The 16,281-nt window shown below is 57.1% G+C and overlaps 2 protein-coding genes across 4 annotated transcripts; both read left to right on the forward strand.

Annotated features, from left to right (window-relative positions):
- The first annotated feature begins 283 nt into the window (after window positions 1-283).
- Window positions 284-10,681, forward strand: Tomm40 (translocase of outer mitochondrial membrane 40). 2 transcript variants are annotated; one of them, XM_020172982.2, is made up of 10 exons: window positions 284-412; window positions 508-784; window positions 1,416-1,483; window positions 2,033-2,125; window positions 2,942-3,043; window positions 3,117-3,222; window positions 8,863-8,985; window positions 9,079-9,155; window positions 9,244-9,346; window positions 10,114-10,681. In XM_020172982.2, the coding sequence occupies exons 2-10, from the start codon at window positions 514-516 to the stop codon at window positions 10,251-10,253; spliced, it is 1,083 nt and encodes a 360-aa protein (XP_020028571.1). In that variant the 5' UTR covers window positions 284-412; window positions 508-513; the 3' UTR covers window positions 10,254-10,681. The 2 variants fall into 2 exon arrangements, with proteins under 2 accessions (XP_020028571.1, XP_020028572.1); XM_020172983.2 differs by having other exon boundaries at window positions 351-436.
- A 1,846-nt stretch (window positions 10,682-12,527) lies between these two features.
- Window positions 12,528-15,490, forward strand: Apoe (apolipoprotein E). Of its 2 annotated transcripts, none has more exons than XM_020172984.2 (4): window positions 12,528-12,619; window positions 13,446-13,511; window positions 13,944-14,124; window positions 14,635-15,490. In XM_020172984.2, the coding sequence occupies exons 2-4, from the start codon at window positions 13,469-13,471 to the stop codon at window positions 15,329-15,331; spliced, it is 921 nt and encodes a 306-aa protein (XP_020028573.2). In that variant the 5' UTR covers window positions 12,528-12,619; window positions 13,446-13,468; the 3' UTR covers window positions 15,332-15,490. The 2 variants fall into 2 exon arrangements, with proteins under 2 accessions (XP_020028573.2, XP_073913688.1); XM_074057587.1 differs by having other exon boundaries at window positions 12,587-12,646.
- The last annotated feature ends 791 nt before the right edge of the window (window positions 15,491-16,281 follow it).

The following is a 16,281-nucleotide window of genomic DNA, read 5'->3' on the forward strand; positions in this document are numbered from 1 at the left end:
GGGAGGAGTCGGGAGGGGCAGGGGTTGCTTCAGGAGAGGGGCGGGGCGATGCGTCAATAGGCGTTACAAAGTGCGTGGCACAGACCAATGGCGTGCTAGCATCAGACCCGCGTCGTCACGAGCCAATAGGCGCGGGCGCCGTAAGCCAATGGGAAGGGTAAGAAGTTGGGCTGGCCCTCTTGGGCGTGGAAACCAATAAAAAAAGGACATTGGAGTGGTATGGGTGGGATTTCCATCCAAGACTCCAGTAGAAAGTCCAAGCCGTGAGGGCGGTGGGTGGACCTCAGAGCACACTGAACCAATGGGCTAGGCGGGGCGGAGCAACGGTGGCGGCGGCGGCAGCAGCGGGTTCGGTTGCGCGTGGCGCACGGGGTGGGAGCGGAGCCCAGGCCGGGAGCAGGCGCCGCCGCCAGTGAGAACCGGGATCCTGAGCAGGGTAGGGTTGGCTGAGGTTGAGCCCAGGGTGTGCGGGCCCTGACCTCCGCCCTCTGACCTCTCCTCTTGCAGGCGACCATGGGGAACGTGTTGGCCGCTAGCTCGCCACCCGCAGGGCCGCCGCCTCCTGCGCCGTCCCTCGTGGGGCTACCGCCGCCACCGCCTTCGCCTCCGGGCTTTACGCTGCCGCCTCTCGGAGGCGGGTTGGGCGCGGGGGCCAGCGCGGGTCGAGGTTCAGAACGGACTCCTGGGGCTGCAGCCGGCAGCGCCGCAGGGGCCGCGGACGATGGGGCCTGCGGCTGCCTTCCCAACCCCGGCACGTTCGAGGAGTGCCACCGGAAGTGCAAGGGTGAGGGGCGAGGGGCCGGGCGGGGGCTGCGAGGGCCCCGATCTCGAGGCGCCGGGGAGGACTTGGGGGACCCTGGGAATTGGCGCGCACCATTGGAGTCATCAGGCGGGGAGTTGGGAGTTGACGTTGGGGTCGAATGGTGGAAGGCTGGGCGTGGGCTTCAGAGTTACGGAATCTGATGGGGGGCAGCTCTGGAGCCTCGGGACAGACCCCCCAGTGCGATCGCCAAGGGAACTGAGGCCCAAGGTCACGGTGTCAGCCAGACTGCCATGAGAGGTGGAACCCCAGACTTCTGGATCCTGTTTTGGAGTGTTTGACATGGTGGTGGAAGCTGGTTAAGCCCCGTCCTAATAATCATTGGGGATAATCCCGCGCAGTTAGGGTCTCCCATCTTACAGATGGTAAGTGTGAGATTGTGATAAAAAGTGACTTGCCTAAAGTCACACAGGCACTAGATTCAGGATACAGGCCAAGGCTCTGGCGCCATCCACTAGGCGGTACTGCCTCTGCTAGTTGGGATGGTTTGTGAGATGCTCCGCTGTGGATCTCTAGAGAGAGTCGGGCGTTAGGGAAGGAAGAGGGGAGGATGGGGGAACTGTAGGTGGGGCGTGACAGCATCTCTCTTCTCCAGAGCTGTTTCCCATTCAGATGGAGGGCGTCAAACTTACAGTCAACAAAGGGTTGAGTAACCGTTTCCAGGTGAGTCTTCCTGGTGCCTTTTGCCTGCAGAGGTCATTGCAGTGTCTCCTACATTCCACATGTGACCCCCTCACTGGCCTGAAGGGCTGGCTTCCTTGCACTCAGTTATAGCCAGATGCTGTGGTGCACACCTGTGATCCCAGCCCTTGGGAGGCTGGGTCATACAGTGAGACACTGAAAAAAAAAAGAAGTCTCAGAGATACAATGTCAGGCTCACTGAATGAGGCTAGTGATGGGGTTTGGGAACCCAGAATCCAGAAATACCCCTCACCCAATAATACCCAGGCAGGAGTGAAGTACTGGGTGTGGGGGTCTTTTCTGACCAGTGGTCTCTAATCCAATCAAGCTGCATTTTTTTTTTCTTTCCCCTGTGGGGATTGAACTCAGGGCCTCACTTGGAGTAGGCATGCATTCTAGCATTAGGCCACCCCCACCTGCCACCACCCAGTCTTCATGCCCTGCCCTGCCCAGCCCAGAGATTCTGTCTTCATCCTCCCCAGTGGCAAGGTCGGGCTGGCAAGTACCCCACGATCCTCACTCTTCTCCCAGGTGAACCACACGGTAGCCCTCAGCACAATTGGGGAGTCCAACTACCACTTCGGGGTCACCTACGTGGGTACAAAGCAGCTGAGTCCCACTGAGGTGAGGTCACTAATTCATCGTATCTTTCTTGGAACAAATGTTGCCAAAGGCCTGGTTGGGGGGGGGCAGTCAGGCCCAGAGGCTGGGGGTGTGGGAGCTGGGCCTGGTCCCCAGGGTGTGCTGGAACATAGGTAATGCCTGCCTCTGCCCCTCCCTGGTCCTGTGCTGTGTGATGCGGGGGAGGCCAGGTGGGCAGACTGATGCCAGGCTAGGTGCAGGGACTTTCCCTAGGGGGCGCTGGAGCGCCACGGGACGAGTTGAGCTGTGGTTGTCAAATTGACATTTTCCATGCATCCCTGCGACTGCGGTGGGGAGACTAAATATTGGGGTGCAGAAGGGTGGATTGAGGCCTGGGCAGGAGAGGCTGAACTGAATGGGGTCCCTGCTTTTATACTACATGTTTTCTTGCAATAAATTCTTGTATTCAACAAACCTATCCCCTGCAGTCCCAGCACTGAGCAGGAGGGGGAGACTGAGGCAGGAGGATTGCCAGTTTGAAGCCAGCTTGTGCTGCATAGCTAGACCCTGTCTTAAAAGAAAATATGTCATTGTACATATTTGCCTAGCTGGAATAGCAGTTTGGTAGGGCAAGAGAGAGACCTGTTCACAGAGTACCAATCCAGAGGGGACAGGGCTGGAAGGGGGAACCCAGAAACTGTGGGAAGGCCAAAGAGGACAGGACCCCCGGCTCAGCCTAAGTGCTGTGGGAGGGGACCCTAATCTGAGGCTCCAACTCTGAGTTTATTGCTTGGGCCTCATGCTCATGGATGTCCATGGTGGTGACCTCTGACCTGTAACCTGCTCTCTGCTCCCCAGGCATTCCCCGTGCTAGTGGGTGACATGGACAACAGTGGTAGCCTTAATGCTCAGGTCATCCACCAGCTGAGCCCAGGCCTCAGGTCCAAGATGGCCATTCAGGTGAGTGGAGTGGGCGTGGACAGGGGCTCCCCTTCCACACTGGCTGCCTTACCACACCCCTCCTCCCACACAGACCCAGCAGTCGAAGTTTGTGAACTGGCAAGTGGACGGGGAGTACCGGGGGTCTGACTTCACGGCTGCTGTCACCCTAGGGAACCCAGATGTCCTAGTGGGTTCAGGTAAGCAATGGGGGCTTGGACAGTGCACACAGAATCCCCATTGCAGCCTCACCAGCAAATCCATCTGTGTCTCTGGACCTCTTTTCCTGCCTCTGTGAAGTGGTCAGTGTAGAAGTGACTTCCAAACAGGAGGCATGTCAGAGCCCCGGCCAGTGCTGTCTGAATGTGACCTATAGTGTGGACCCAGCTGTTGACAGGGCCACCAAGTATGTCAGACAGGTTCAGGCATGGGAAGGCTGAGAGTCACGTCGGTCACATACTGCGTACCACGCACTGTGGCTGCTCTCAGTGTTAATCCTCGTGGAGTCTGTAGCTTGTTCCAGAACACGGAGAGGGTCACAGGGCGGCCAGAGGCCGTGAGCAGTTGTGGGGAGGAAGATGAAGGCCTGGCTGGAGAGGATTCCTGTTTGGGTTGGAGGTGGAACGTCTGGCTTCTGTCTGTACTTCTAGTTGGTCCCTTTCAGTTCCCTCTTTTTCCCTTTTTGGCTTCTGGGTGTCTGCCTACATTCATTTCATCTTTTTTGTTTGGTTAGTTTTGAGACAGGGTTTCATTACGTAGTCCAGGCTGGCCTAAAACTCCTGATCTTTCTGCCTCAGCCTCCCTACTGCTGGGATTACAGGAGTGTACCACCATACCCAGCTCAAAGCATATTTATTGAGCATCTCCTATACAGTGTGTACCCGAGGCACTAACGCTAAGGTGGTAAACAGAAGTAAGTCTTCCCTCTGGGAGCATCCGTTCCAGCCGGGCAGACCAAGTGGAACAGTACAGGGAGATGGCAGATGAGGGATGGGGGTGCGGCTCAGGGGAAGATCACTTGTCTGGTGTGTGTCAAAGCCCTGGGTCCATGCCCAGCACCTGAGGGAGGAGGGGTCCTCAGATAAGGCTTCATTCTGTAGGTGACGCTTGAACCAAGACTGAAAGTCAGGCAGATAACCTGGAAAGAGAGCTTCTCAGTCTGAGGGAAGTGCAAGTGCAAAGGCCCTGAGGCAGGACCTTTAAAGGAACCAAAGAATAGGAGCTGGATTACAGGCAACATAGAACTTTGACCTTCTGGGTGTGTTGGCTCACCAGAGAGTTTTGAGCAGACAAGTCACAAGATCTGGTGTAGCTTCTGATGGCACCCTTGTGCTCAAGGGTCGAGAACACCCTGTAGGGGTATTTCTGCTGGAGGGGACAAGATGCAGGTGAGTTCTGGATGAAGCTGGAAGAGGGGTTTGCTGCCATGCAGATGGGGGTGGTAAGAGAAAGACTTGAGCCTGGTGCTGGTGGCTTATGCCTGTAATCCTAACTACTTGGTTGACAGAGATCAGGAGGATTGCCGTTCAAAGCCAATCTGGGCAAACAATTCTTGGGACCCTATTTGAAAATACCCAACACAAAACAGTTGGCAGAGTGGCTCAAGTGGTAGAGTACCTGCTTAGTAAGCATAAAACCCAGAGTTCAAACCCAGTATTATCAAAAGAGCAAAAAAAAGGAAGAGCTGGATGGCACCTTTGTTCCAGACTTGAACAGCTGGGAGGACGGAAGCATTGGGATCTCTCTGCTGCTACTTAGACATTTGGTCTCTTGGGTGTAAGTTCCAAACCAAGAAGTTGGGGAGGTTGGGGAGCCAAGGCTGATTTGTGGCCCTGGGTGTGACCAAGAGGCAGGAGTCACATCCAAGGAGAGGAGCAGTGGAGTAGGACAAGGAGAAAGCAAAGACCTTGTCTGAAAATTGTGAGCCGAGTGGAACACTGGGGGAGGCGCAGGGAAGGAGCCAGAGGAGGCATTTCCTGTCCCCTGCTGACCTGCTCATGGTGCCACCCACTCTTCTCACACTCATTCCAGCTGAACCACACAAGCTTTTCCAGCAGTTCTTTGTACCCCAGGGCCTTTGCACATGCTGTCTTTGCTGCTTGGAATGCCTCCCTCTGGTCTTCCTTGGCTGAGATGGTGCAGTCGTCTGCCCTGTGTCCCTTCTCCCGTCTGCATGTAGCACTCCTGCTCCTTATTGCTGGACTTCCATAGAAGAGTGCTGGCTCTTAGAGGGTGGGGTTGGCCCAGTGCCTGCAAGCATGTGGGATCAGGGGATGCTCAGAAAATACCGCAGGAAGAACCAAGTGTTGGTAATGGCTGGTCCTGCTTTTCACCTCTCTCTCATGTCAGGCCCAAAGCATCCTCTCCTCTCTTACTCTGGCCACAGGAAATAGAGTTGTGAGGGGGATGGCTTGGCTCTTGACACAAGCTGCCATTAGCCCCATCTTACTGAGGCCCAGAAAGGAAAAGGACTTCCCCCAGGGCACAAAGCGAGTTGGATTCAGGTTCCTGCTTCACTCTACAGCCCCCTTGGCTGGTCTTGTCCTTTTGTGCCTCCAGCACCAGCCTACTGGAGCCCAAGGCCACTTCAGCACTGCTGTCTCTTGGTTCTTTTGGTGTGTCTTCCTCACTTCAGACCTGACAGCAAGAAGACCTACTGAGCTGGGCCATGCTGAGCACAGCCACTTGCCAGAACAGGAGCTCAGACTTGGCCCACCCCCTCTCAGCCTGAATCCTTGTCTGTCACATGGGCACAGTGGTGGCCACCACTGGGAGAGATGTGGTGGCTCACTTCTGTAACCCCCAGAAGACAGGAGCAGGAGGATTGCAAGTTCAAAGTTAGCCTGGGCTACACAGGGAAGACCCCACCTCAAAATTTTAAAAATCGAGCCAGGTACTCGTGGCTTCCGGATACAATCCTAGCTACTCAAGAAGCAGAGATCAGGAGGATCACGGTTCAAGGCCAGCTGCAAGACCCTATCCATCACAGAAGGGCTGGCAGAGTGCCATAATGTGTGGGCCTTAAGTTCAAATCCTAGCACCACAAAAGAAAAAAAATAAAAAGGGGCTAGGGGTGTGGCTCAAGTGGTAGAGCACCTGTCTAGCCTGCTCAAGGTCTTGGCTCTGTCCCCAGTATGGGGGGCATCTTTGGTCGTGTGTTGCCATATGCATAGCTGCCGCTGACTCAGTTCTTGGGTCTGGTTGCTTGTAGTGGGAAGGGGTGTCCAGGCTTTTGTGGCCCCATTTCACAGATGTGAAAGGCAAGGCCCAATCTGTAGCCAGATTCCAGGGCTAGAGGGTGGAGGAGCTATGATTTGAAGGGATGAGTTTAGTCTCGGAGCCTCGGGTTTCATGATCGCCTCCTCCCCAGCCTCTGCGTCTGAGCCTCTTCATGCTGCAAATGGAGACCACACAGGTGCTTCTAGGCCAGTGGTGCACCCAAGACAAAGTCTGCTTGCTGTCATGGCTTCTAACAAGGGATCCATCCTCTTAAGTGACAGGGACAGCTTCTCTAAAATGCCTGGCTAAGGGGGACCCGTTGAGAGGAAACAAGACATGCCATCATGAATCAGGCACTGGGTAGTGTAGCAAGAGTAGAAAGATCCTGTCTGACCCACCTGTAATCCCAGCTAGTTAGAAGATGAAAGGATGATCCAGAGTTTGAGGTCAGCCCCAGCAAAGTTAGCAAGACCCTGTCTCAAAAGCAGAATACAAAAGGGCTGGTAGTGTGGCTAAAGTGGTAGAGCACCTGTGTAACTTCAGGTCAAGGCCCAGTACCAAAAAAAAACAGAACCTGTCTGTCTGCTGAGTACAGCCTATAGTGACCTCTTTTTTTTTTTTTGCAATACTGGGGCTTGAACTACTCAGGGCTTACACCTTGACTACTCCACCTTTTTTTATGTGTGTCTGTGGTATGTTTTTTCAAGATAGGGTCTCACTCTCAAGAACTATTTGCCCAGGCTGGCTTCAAACTGAGATCCTCCTGATCTCTGCCTCCTGAGTAGCTAGGATTACAGGTATGAGTCACCGGCACCCGGCTATTGTGACCTTTTCCTAGGATGCTCCACCTGCACGTCTGCCAGGGAGTCCTGCTGTGGGCCCTGGCCAGGCAAGGTAGGAGCCATGATTGGGAGACAGTGTGGTTGGTTGGGACTCCCTTCCCAGCCTGCCCAAGACCAGATCTTTGTTCTCAGTGGCGCTGACGCTTCCTCTCCTCCCCTGGGGTCTGGATTCATCAGCTTCTTTGGGGACCGTTCACATTCATTCGACTCTCACAAAACAATGAGCTGCCAGCCTCCAGTTTTAAAATTAATTTACAGTGCTGGGGGTGGACCTTGGGGCCCTCTTAATTGTCTTGCAGTCCACTGCTGAGCCCATCCCAGCCCCCATGCGCCCGAGGCTGGGCCATTCCATGTAATGGGGATGTTCAGTGGATCCACGACCCCGACTACTCCCGGGCTGTGTACAGAGCTCCCCACATCCTGCCAGTCAGAACTGGTGAGTGCACTGGTCCAGGTGAAGCCCTGCCCTCATGGGGCACAGTATAGTGGGATTACAGGCATATGCTACCGACCTCTGACTGACAAAGGCATTTTTGAAGCCAGAATCTTTCCAGGGCACTAGGGAGCTAGGACAGGGAAAAAAAAAAAGAATCAGGCTTAAGCTTTTTTCTTGTACTGCAATTTGAATTCAGGGCTTCATGCTTAGGAGGGAGGCACTCTGCCACTTGAACCACACCTCCAGCCCCAGGCTTAGGCTGTAAGGAGATCCCCTCTGTCTGCTGTAAGAAGATGGGGCCCAAGAGATGAGGGAGGTCAAGAAGGCATGCAGGGGTGTCTGTCTCCCAGTAGTTCCTACAGCGTACAGGGGGAAGGCCCTGTCTCTATGTGACTGTAGGTGGCCAATCATCTCTGGTGCTTCAGTTTCCCCCTCACGTTGGTAATTGGATGATCCTCAGCAGAAGTATGCTGGGAGTCCTTTGACATCTGGGCCTCACAGAGGGGTCAGATTCATTTGTGTGTCTGCTCATGGGGGAAGGAGTGCTGGCCCTGGCTATGTGGCCCACAAAAATGTCTCTGTGCACTGCCTTCCCCTTCCTGGCTGCCTCCTCTTTCTCTTGGGTCCCTCACTCCATGTTTCTGCCGCCTCCTTGTCTGTGTCTATGTGTCTTTTCTTCTCAGTGCTGTGGACAGAACTCGGGGCCTTGGGCATGGGCACGGGCACAGGTGGTTGCCATTGAGCCCACCCCAGCCATTGTCTTTTGCTTCTCGCTTATTTGTCACAATCACAGTAGCAGTGTGTCCTCTGCCGGGCTCCAGACTCTTCTACAGAAGACACTCAGCCTGGCCTTCGCCCTGAGAGTCCAAAGCCCAGCACAGCACACTGGGGCTTCAGCAAACATGGAGGCTCGGGCCATCCCCGGTGCTAGGCAGTGGGCCTGTGCATCCCCAAGCCCAGCATAGGTGGCACTCACCTTGCAAGGGGCAGTTGCATCCACAGAGAAGCAGCAAAGTGGGAGGGTCACTCGGCTGGCAAGGGTAGAGTGGAATTTGAACCCTAGCTGTGGACTTTCCTGCCTTGCCCAGCCACAGTGGCTCCAAGCATGCGTAGGAGACCTGGAGCCCGGGCTCAGCCCAGCGCGTTTTGTGACCATGGGAGAGTGACTCGTCTCCACTCACCTCTGTTAGCGGTGGCAGGAACTTGGCCACCAGGGCCTGCCACTGACTACCCCTGGGGGACAGCCAGTCAGGGCAAGGAGCAGGTGTGGGGCCTGAGGGTGGGCCCAGGCCTCCCTCCGCAGGGCTGTCTGGACGGGAGTCTGACCACTGCCTCGCCCACAGGAATCCTTGTGGCTCACTACCTGCAGAGCGTCACGCCGTGCCTGGCCCTGGGTGGAGAGCTGGTCTACCACCGGCGGCCAGGGGAGGAAGGCACCGCCATGTCTCTAGCCGGGAAGTACACACGTGAGGCTGGGGTGGCTGCCGCGGGAAGAGGGCCGGGTTCCCACATGCCTGAGTCCCCTTGGTAACTTGCCCACCCCCCCTGCTCTCTGACAGTGAACAACTGGCTGGCAACAGTGACGCTGGGCCAGGCAGGCATGCACGCGACATACTACCACAAAGCCAGCGACCAGGTGAGCTGGGAGAGCCACACGGGTGGGGTACCCTGACATGGCACCATTGCGCCCAGGAGCTCACTCGTGTATGGCCTGGATCCTCCAGCTGCAGGTGGGTGTGGAGTTTGAGGCCAGCACAAGGATGCAGGACACTAGTGTCTCTTTCGGGTACCAGCTGGACCTGCCCAAGGCCAACCTCCTCTTCAAAGGTAAACCCTGGTTTTCCCTGAACAGCAAACAAGTGGGTTCGGAGAGCACAGGAGATAAAGGACCACAGTGCCCTGGGACCTCCGTCTCCAAATGGCCCAGGGAGGCTCGTTACGCAGCCAATGTGGGGTTCCTGCCCTGACGAGTGGCTGAAGAATATCGCCCAAGCCCGAACCCCAGCCCCCGGTCATCTCACATTAGGAAAAACTGAGGCTCTGGAAGGTGACACGGCCACAGCCAAGTCCAGAGCGTCATTGCAGGCTGACTGGTTCTGGTCCTGACTGCCAGTCTCCTCCATTGGTGGTGCTCAGCTGCTGGGTGTGTGAAGCCCACCTCCCTGCCCGCCCCATGAACCCTTGCTTATATTCAAACTGTTTTAGGGCTGCCTGTGAGTGGCAGCTCCTCTGTTTATCACTCCCATTCTACCCTTTTCCAAGACTTGGGGCAGGCACCATGCCCTTGCCTGCCCACAGGTGCCAGTGCTCAGTCCTTACAAGAGTTTCTTTAATTCAGGTACCCGGCACCTGCCCAGTGCCAGCCCTGTCTTTTCAGGGCTCACAGTGGGGAGAACTGATCATCTCTAGAGAGTGGTGTCCTGGGCTGGGGGCCTCCCAGAGGAGAGGGGTTCCAGAGCTGAGAGCTGGGGTGGTGCAGAGGGCTCCAGGCAGGGGACCTAGGGATCTGGCATGGCTAAAAGCCGAGGTGGCCTGGAGTGAGGTTTTGGGGCGTGGCCTGTCTGGCCCATCTCAGTCCAGTTGTCCGCTGGCAGGCTCTGTGGACAGCAACTGGATTGTGGGCGCGACGCTGGAGAAGAAGCTCCCGCCCTTGCCCCTCACGCTGGCCCTGGGCGCCTTCCTGAACCACCGCAAGAACAAGTTCCTGTGCGGCTTCGGCCTGACCATCGGCTGAGCCTGCTGCCCTCAGGCCCTTCCTCCTGTGGACCCCACCCGCGCCCCTCCTTCCCTCCCTCCCGGGTCGGGGGCAGCGGGAAGGAGGGGCCCATCACCCCAGCAGAGCCAAGGAGGAGATCCTGGAACCGAGGGGACTTCGGGATTCCGAGCACCAGGGAGGGGATTCTGGAAGGTTCCAAGCGCCAGGGCAGAGGCGGCCGGACAACCTCAGGGAGGAGTGTCATGGCTTGCCCAGCCTCCACAAAGGGCCCCGCGGAGCCGGCCCAGGGCAGCGAGAGGAGCTCCCGTCCCGCCAGCCCGCCCCGTCCACCTTCCCTGCTTCCCCTCGGTATGAATCATGTTTATAAGTTATGAAAGAACCGGGACATTTTACAGAAAAAAGAGAAAAAGCAAAAAATATATATGGAAAAAAAAAAACCCGGATGGAGGCCTTCGTTTTCTCCAGTGTCCCGAGAGCATTTCAGCCCCTGCCTGTCTGCCTGGTTTCCCCGCCGCCGCCGGCAGGGGGCGCCGAGGGCCGCAGGACCAGGACTTAGGGTTAGCGCCTGGCCCAGGATCCCAGCGTCCCCTGACTTCTGCCCTGCGGGGACATCACAAGCTTTCCTTGCTGGGAAGCAGCTATTTGAGGTCACTGGCCCCATCTGGCCTGGCTGAAGTGACTGCAGAGGACTTTACTCCTGCAAATAAGCAGCAGGAGTGGGGAAAAGGCACTGGGGCTCCAGGGTCTTTACCGATTCCAGAGGATAAGGGGTGTTGGGGGGGTTTGCTGGTGGGAAGGTCAGTTTTCTGAAGCTTCAGAAGACTTGCTGCTCCTGGAGCAATTCAGGAACCCATAGCCATCTACAGGGAAGGAAAGAGGGGCTGGGGCCCACGCAGGCTGTGATAGGGCTGACTCGCCCATATCAATGGTGATTTCGTCTTCTGTGGTGCTGGGGATGAACCAGAGCCTCTCGTGGTAGGCCAGCGCCCTATGCTGAGATACATCTGGGCCCCCTTTTGTTTGGAGGGTGAAATGGAGGCTCCTCCCTATGTAGCCCAGGTTTGAGATCCTGCTTCAGCCTCTGACAGGTGTGGGTGACCAGGCCTGCTGCGCCTCAAACTTGACCCACCTCAGCCTCCCAAGTAGCTGGGACCACAGCCGCTGCACCAGGCAGGAATTTGCCAACCTAAAGCTCTGAAAAGCTTATCCCCTCCCCCCACCAAGATGGAACTGAAACTGGTCTGCCCTCCCTGCCTTCCTGCCCAGGGAGAGGCACTCTGGGTAGAAATGACCCCTAGTTAACTTGGAGAAGCCACCTCACCCTTACCAGCATGCTGTGAAGCCAGCGTGAACAAGCCTGGGCCTGGCTTGGCACTGGGGCTCCCTCTTACCACCCCCGGAGCCAGCTGTGATCCCAGCTCACCTCCACCCCATCCCCCGTCCTGCTGTGCCTTGTTCCTTGGCCTCCACCCTGACAGCGGGGCTGCTCAGTTGGGAGTCTGACCTATGGATTCTTGTGACCGGGCTGTTAGAGGCTTTGAGCACTCATTGTGGTCACCACAGCACTTGGCCCTAATCAAGCCCCACATACATATTTTTTTTAAAGGCAGCTTTGCTGTGTAATTCAGGCTAACGTCCATCCTCAAGTGATTCTCCTGTCCCAGTCTTCCGAGTTACTGGGACATAGGCAGTGCCACCTCACCTGGCTGCTTTCCTGAGTTTGTGGGTAAAAGAACTGGCTGCCCAGAGAGGTTAGATCCTTTGCCCGAGGTCACACAGTTGGAAGAGCTAGGATTCAAGCCCCGGCAGTCAGGTTTCAGATTCCTTGCCCCGGCCGCTTGCTGCTTCAAGGCCCGTGGGACGCACCATGCAAATGGTGCCTTTGCCAGCCAGGGAGTGCCAAGGTCCCACTTCTCAGGTGGGGAAAGAACCCAAGAGGCCTTTTAACCCTACGATTGAAAGCCTGGATTCAAGTGAGAAACCTAGGTTTTTAGCAGATGCTGTGCACGGTCCCAGCTCCTCTGTCCAGGCCCCCAGCCCCCTCCACAAAGTGTATTCATCCTCTGCAGGAAGGGAGGCGCCAGCCTGCTAAGTCCCCTAAGTCCCCCGCACTCCAGAATGCAGAAGGAAGCCTGGATTATTAGGTGAGGGGTCACCTCCCTTCCTGGGAGATGGAGGGGGGCATCACAAGGCCCCCAAGCCCCACCTCCTCCCTCTGCCCCGCTGTGTGATGGGCAGAGAGCAGCCCGCCTCGTGACAGGGGGCTGGTCCGGCCCGCCCCGGGCCTGGGGGAGGGGGCGGGGCAGGGGGAGCCCTATAACTGCACGAGGCTGGGATTCCGCGCCGCTCAGCCCAGACACGAAGCACGCGGGTCTCGGGAGCCGGTGAGAATTGCAGTGGGGATGCAGTAGGTGTGGGGGCTCGGGGGCCTGGCAGAGATGTGGCAGGGGACCGAGGGAGAAAACAGCTCAGGAGAGCCACTTGGGGACGGGTTAGGGCGAGAGGAGGTGACTGGGGACAGGAGCTGGGGCTGAGGCCAGGGGACCCTGGGTCTAGGGAAAGGCCGGAGCCAGGTAGAAGCCAGGGTGGGGAGCTGTTGGACCTGTCCGGAAAAAAAAAAAAAAAAGGAGCTAAGCCATAAGCCAGATCCTGAAAATTGTCGCTGTCATTTATTGAGAACTTACTGAATGTCCCAACGGTCCTCAAGTCTCCATAATTGGGGGCGCAGGGGTAACCCAGATTGGCCTGGAACTCTATGTGGCCCAGGCTAGCCTCGAACCCGCTGTCCTCCTGCCTCAACCTCCCGAGCACCGGGACTACAGGCACACGCCACGATGCGGGACGAGGAGTTTTAAATGAGGGTTAAGTTAGCACAGGCATGGAAAGCAGCACTTGGACGTGAAGTGCAGTTGCGAATGCGAAGGCAGAACGAGGCACGGCACGTTGGACCTCAGAAAGCCCGGCTGGGACTCGCGACTGGGGGCGGGGGTGGAGTGGAATTTGAACCCTTTGTGAGGAAGGTAGAATTTTGGCAGAGGAACCGACCCGGGGATGGAGAGGTAGGCGAGGGCCAAGGGAGTCAAACAGACCTGGGGGGCGGGAGAGAGCAGCTTGGTAGATGCTTGTGATTGGATTAGGCAGATGTGGGGCGGGGCCCAGGGCGGGAGGGGTCCTCACTTGGCTGTTTATTGACAGTTTCTTTCCCCCCAGACTGAGCAGTCGCAGGTAGGAAGATGAATGCTCTGTGGACTGTGCTGGTGGTCACGTTGCTGGCAGGTATGTGGCGAGGACTTGCTCTGGTGTCCTGCTTCTCCCCTCCCCTTCTCACTTTTACCCCTGGTACCATTCAAGCCCTGGAACCCTTCCCGCTTGAGAAGGATGGAGACCCAGGTCTGAGGCTTCTTGGACATTCCCTGACTCTGAGCAGCTGTTTTAACTCTCGGAGCCTCAATTTTCCCCATCCATAAAATGGGAGTTGTACCAATTTCCTAATGTTTTGTTGTCAGCTAGGTAGTGAGTACCTTCTGAGTCCCTGCATGGGACTAACAGAAACTATAAATGCTTGTCAAGTGATTAAACAGATTCTACTCGCTCCATGCCCACTGGGGCTTAAAAGACCTCAACGAGCATTTATGGAGCGCCTGCTGTGTAGGGGTTCTGTGTGCCTGCACCGGGACCCTCACCCAGCTGTAAACTTGCTGCACACAGGATGCCAGGCCGACGTGGAGCCGCAGCTGGAGCCCGAGGTGCAGGAGCAGGCCGGGTGGCAGACTGGGCAGGCCTGGGAGCTGGCGCTGGGTCGCTTGTGGGATTACCTGCTCTGGGTGCAGACACTGTCTGACCAGGTGCAAGAGGAACTGCTGAGTTCCCAGATCTCCCAGGAGCTAACGTGAGTGCCCCAGCTGGCCTTTGACCCTCCTGGTGGGCAACTGCCTTTGGGTCCAGGGTTTCTTTCTTTCCCTGTCACCTGTCATCGGGGCCTGAGTCTCTGCCCTTTTCTTGCCTCCTTTCCATTACTAACTCCTGCTTTTACCTCCAGGGCCTGGGCCATCGTTTTGTCGCTGTCCTTCCCTGGCTTTGGCTCCTATTGGGGTTTGAACTCACGGCCTCCAAGTGCTCTGCCACTTGAGCCACACCCCAGCCTTTTTGCTTTCGTGTTTTTCTGGTAGAGTCTTGCACTCTTTGAGGCCTTGGACTGCGACCTTTCTCCCTCCACCTCCTGAGAAGCGGGGATTTGTGCACCACACCGGACCTCTGACTCCTTCTTAACCTGTCTGTTGCTCTTTGTCTCTGCATCTGTCCGTCTGTCTCCATCTCTGGATCTCTCCCCTTCCCGCTCTTCCGGGCCCCTCTGTCTCAGTGTCCCCCTTGCCCTGTCCACCCCCCGCCACCCCCCCAGGAACCTGATGGACGAGACCATGAAGGAGGTGAAGGCCTACAAGTCAGAGCTGGAGGCGCAGCTCAGCCCGATGGCGGAGGAGACGCAGGCCCGGCTGCACAAGGAGCTGCAGGCGGCGCAGGCGCGGCTCGGGGCGGACATGGAGGACGTGCGCAGCCGCCTGGCGCAGTACCGCGGCGAGGTGCAGGCCATGCTGGGCCACAGCACTGAGGAGCTGCGCGCGCGCCTGGCCTCGCACCTGCGCAAGCTGCGCAAGCGGCTGCTGCGCGACGCCGAGGACCTGCAGAAGCGCCTGGCCGTGTACCAGGCCGGGGCCCGCGAGGGCGCCGAGCGCGGCGTGAGCGCCATCCGCGAGCGCCTGGGGCCGCTGCTGGAGCAGGGTCGCCTGCGGGCCGCCACCGTGGGCAGCCTGGCCGGCCAGCCGCTGCGGGAGCGCGCCCAGTCCCTGGGCACGCGGCTGCGCGGGCGGCTGGAGGAGGTGGGCATGCAGGCCCGTGATCGCCTGGACGAGGTGCGGGAGCAGATGGAGGAGGTGCGCGCCAAGGTGGAGCAGCAGGCCGAGGTCTTCCAGGCCCGCCTCAAGAGCTGGTTCGAGCCCCTGGTGGAAGACATGCAGCGCCAGTGGGCGGGGCTCGTGGAGAAAGTGCAGGCCACCATGGGTGTCAGCGCCACCCCCGTGCCCAGTGACAATCACTGATCGGCCCTCCACTCGCCGTGCAGGGTTCCTCCCCCCCCCACACACACACACAGCCGGATGCCCTGGCCCCGTGTTCCCCCGCTACCTGGTGGCCTTCCCAACCTGGTGGCTCGCCCAGGCGCCCCTTGCTTAATAAAGAATTTACAAGTTTCACCAGCACCCCCCCAGGCCTCTGTGTGTGATTCCTCTGCACGAGCCGCAGTTTCTCCTTTCTTCTCCACACTGGCCAGACAGCTCTGGGCACTGTCACCTCTGCCTGCCTTTCTGCTGCTGTTTAACTCTGTTTTGCTTCCCTCTGTCCTTTTTTCTTTACCACTTCCATCTCTTTGCTTTTTTTTTTTTTTTTTGTGGAGGGGGTACTAGGATTTGAACTCAGGGCTTCACACTTGCTAGTCAGGCATTCTATCACTTGAGCCACTCCACCATTCCTCTCTTCAATATTTTCATCTCATAACCGACACAACTGATCTACCGCTGACCTAAAGCCTCCCTAGCCTCTGACTACCTGAAGGCAAAAACCTCCCCGAGCCTCAGTTTCCCTCTTGCAGCACTGGGCTTTGAACTCAGGGCCTGCCACTTGCTAGGCAGACAGTCTACAACTTGAGCCACACCCCAGTCCTTTTTTACATTGGGTATTTTTGAAATAGGGTCTTGCTTTTGTTGCTTGGGCTGGCCTCAAACCTAGATCCTCCTGATCTCTGCTTCTCAAGTAGCCAGGATTACAGATGTGAGTCACAGGTGTCCAGACAATCTCTTTTTTTTTTTTTTTTTCCGAGACAGGGACTCCCTTTGTAGCCCAGGCTAGCTTTGAACTCACAGTCCTGCCTCTGCCTCCTGTGTGCTGGGATGACAGGCACGTGCCACCTTGCCCAGCTAGTTTTCGTTTTAGTAACACCTGCTCCACTGAGTTACTGTGACCCTAAATGCCCAGATCAGAACCGAGATTATTC

Source organism: Castor canadensis, chromosome 16, assembly GCF_047511655.1.
Source record: "Castor canadensis chromosome 16, mCasCan1.hap1v2, whole genome shotgun sequence".
Lineage (NCBI taxonomy): Eukaryota > Metazoa > Chordata > Mammalia > Rodentia > Castoridae > Castor > Castor canadensis.

Coding starts and splice junctions, on each gene's coding strand:
- Tomm40 (XM_020172982.2), top strand. CDS start 514: ATGGGGAACGTGTTGGCCGCTAGCTCGCCACCCGCAGGGCCGCCGCCT. Junction 2,126..2,941: donor AGCAGCTGAGTCCCACTGAG/GTGAGGTCACTA, acceptor TCTGCTCCCCAG/GCATTCCCCGTGCTAGTGGG. Junction 8,986..9,078: donor TCTAGCCGGGAAGTACACAC/GTGAGGCTGGGG, acceptor GCTCTCTGACAG/TGAACAACTGGCTGGCAACA.
- Apoe (XM_020172984.2), top strand. CDS start 13,469: ATGAATGCTCTGTGGACTGTGCTGGTGGTCACGTTGCTGGCAG. Junction 13,512..13,943: donor GGTGGTCACGTTGCTGGCAG/GTATGTGGCGAG, acceptor TGCTGCACACAG/GATGCCAGGCCGACGTGGAG. Junction 14,125..14,634: donor CAGATCTCCCAGGAGCTAAC/GTGAGTGCCCCA, acceptor CCACCCCCCCAG/GAACCTGATGGACGAGACCA.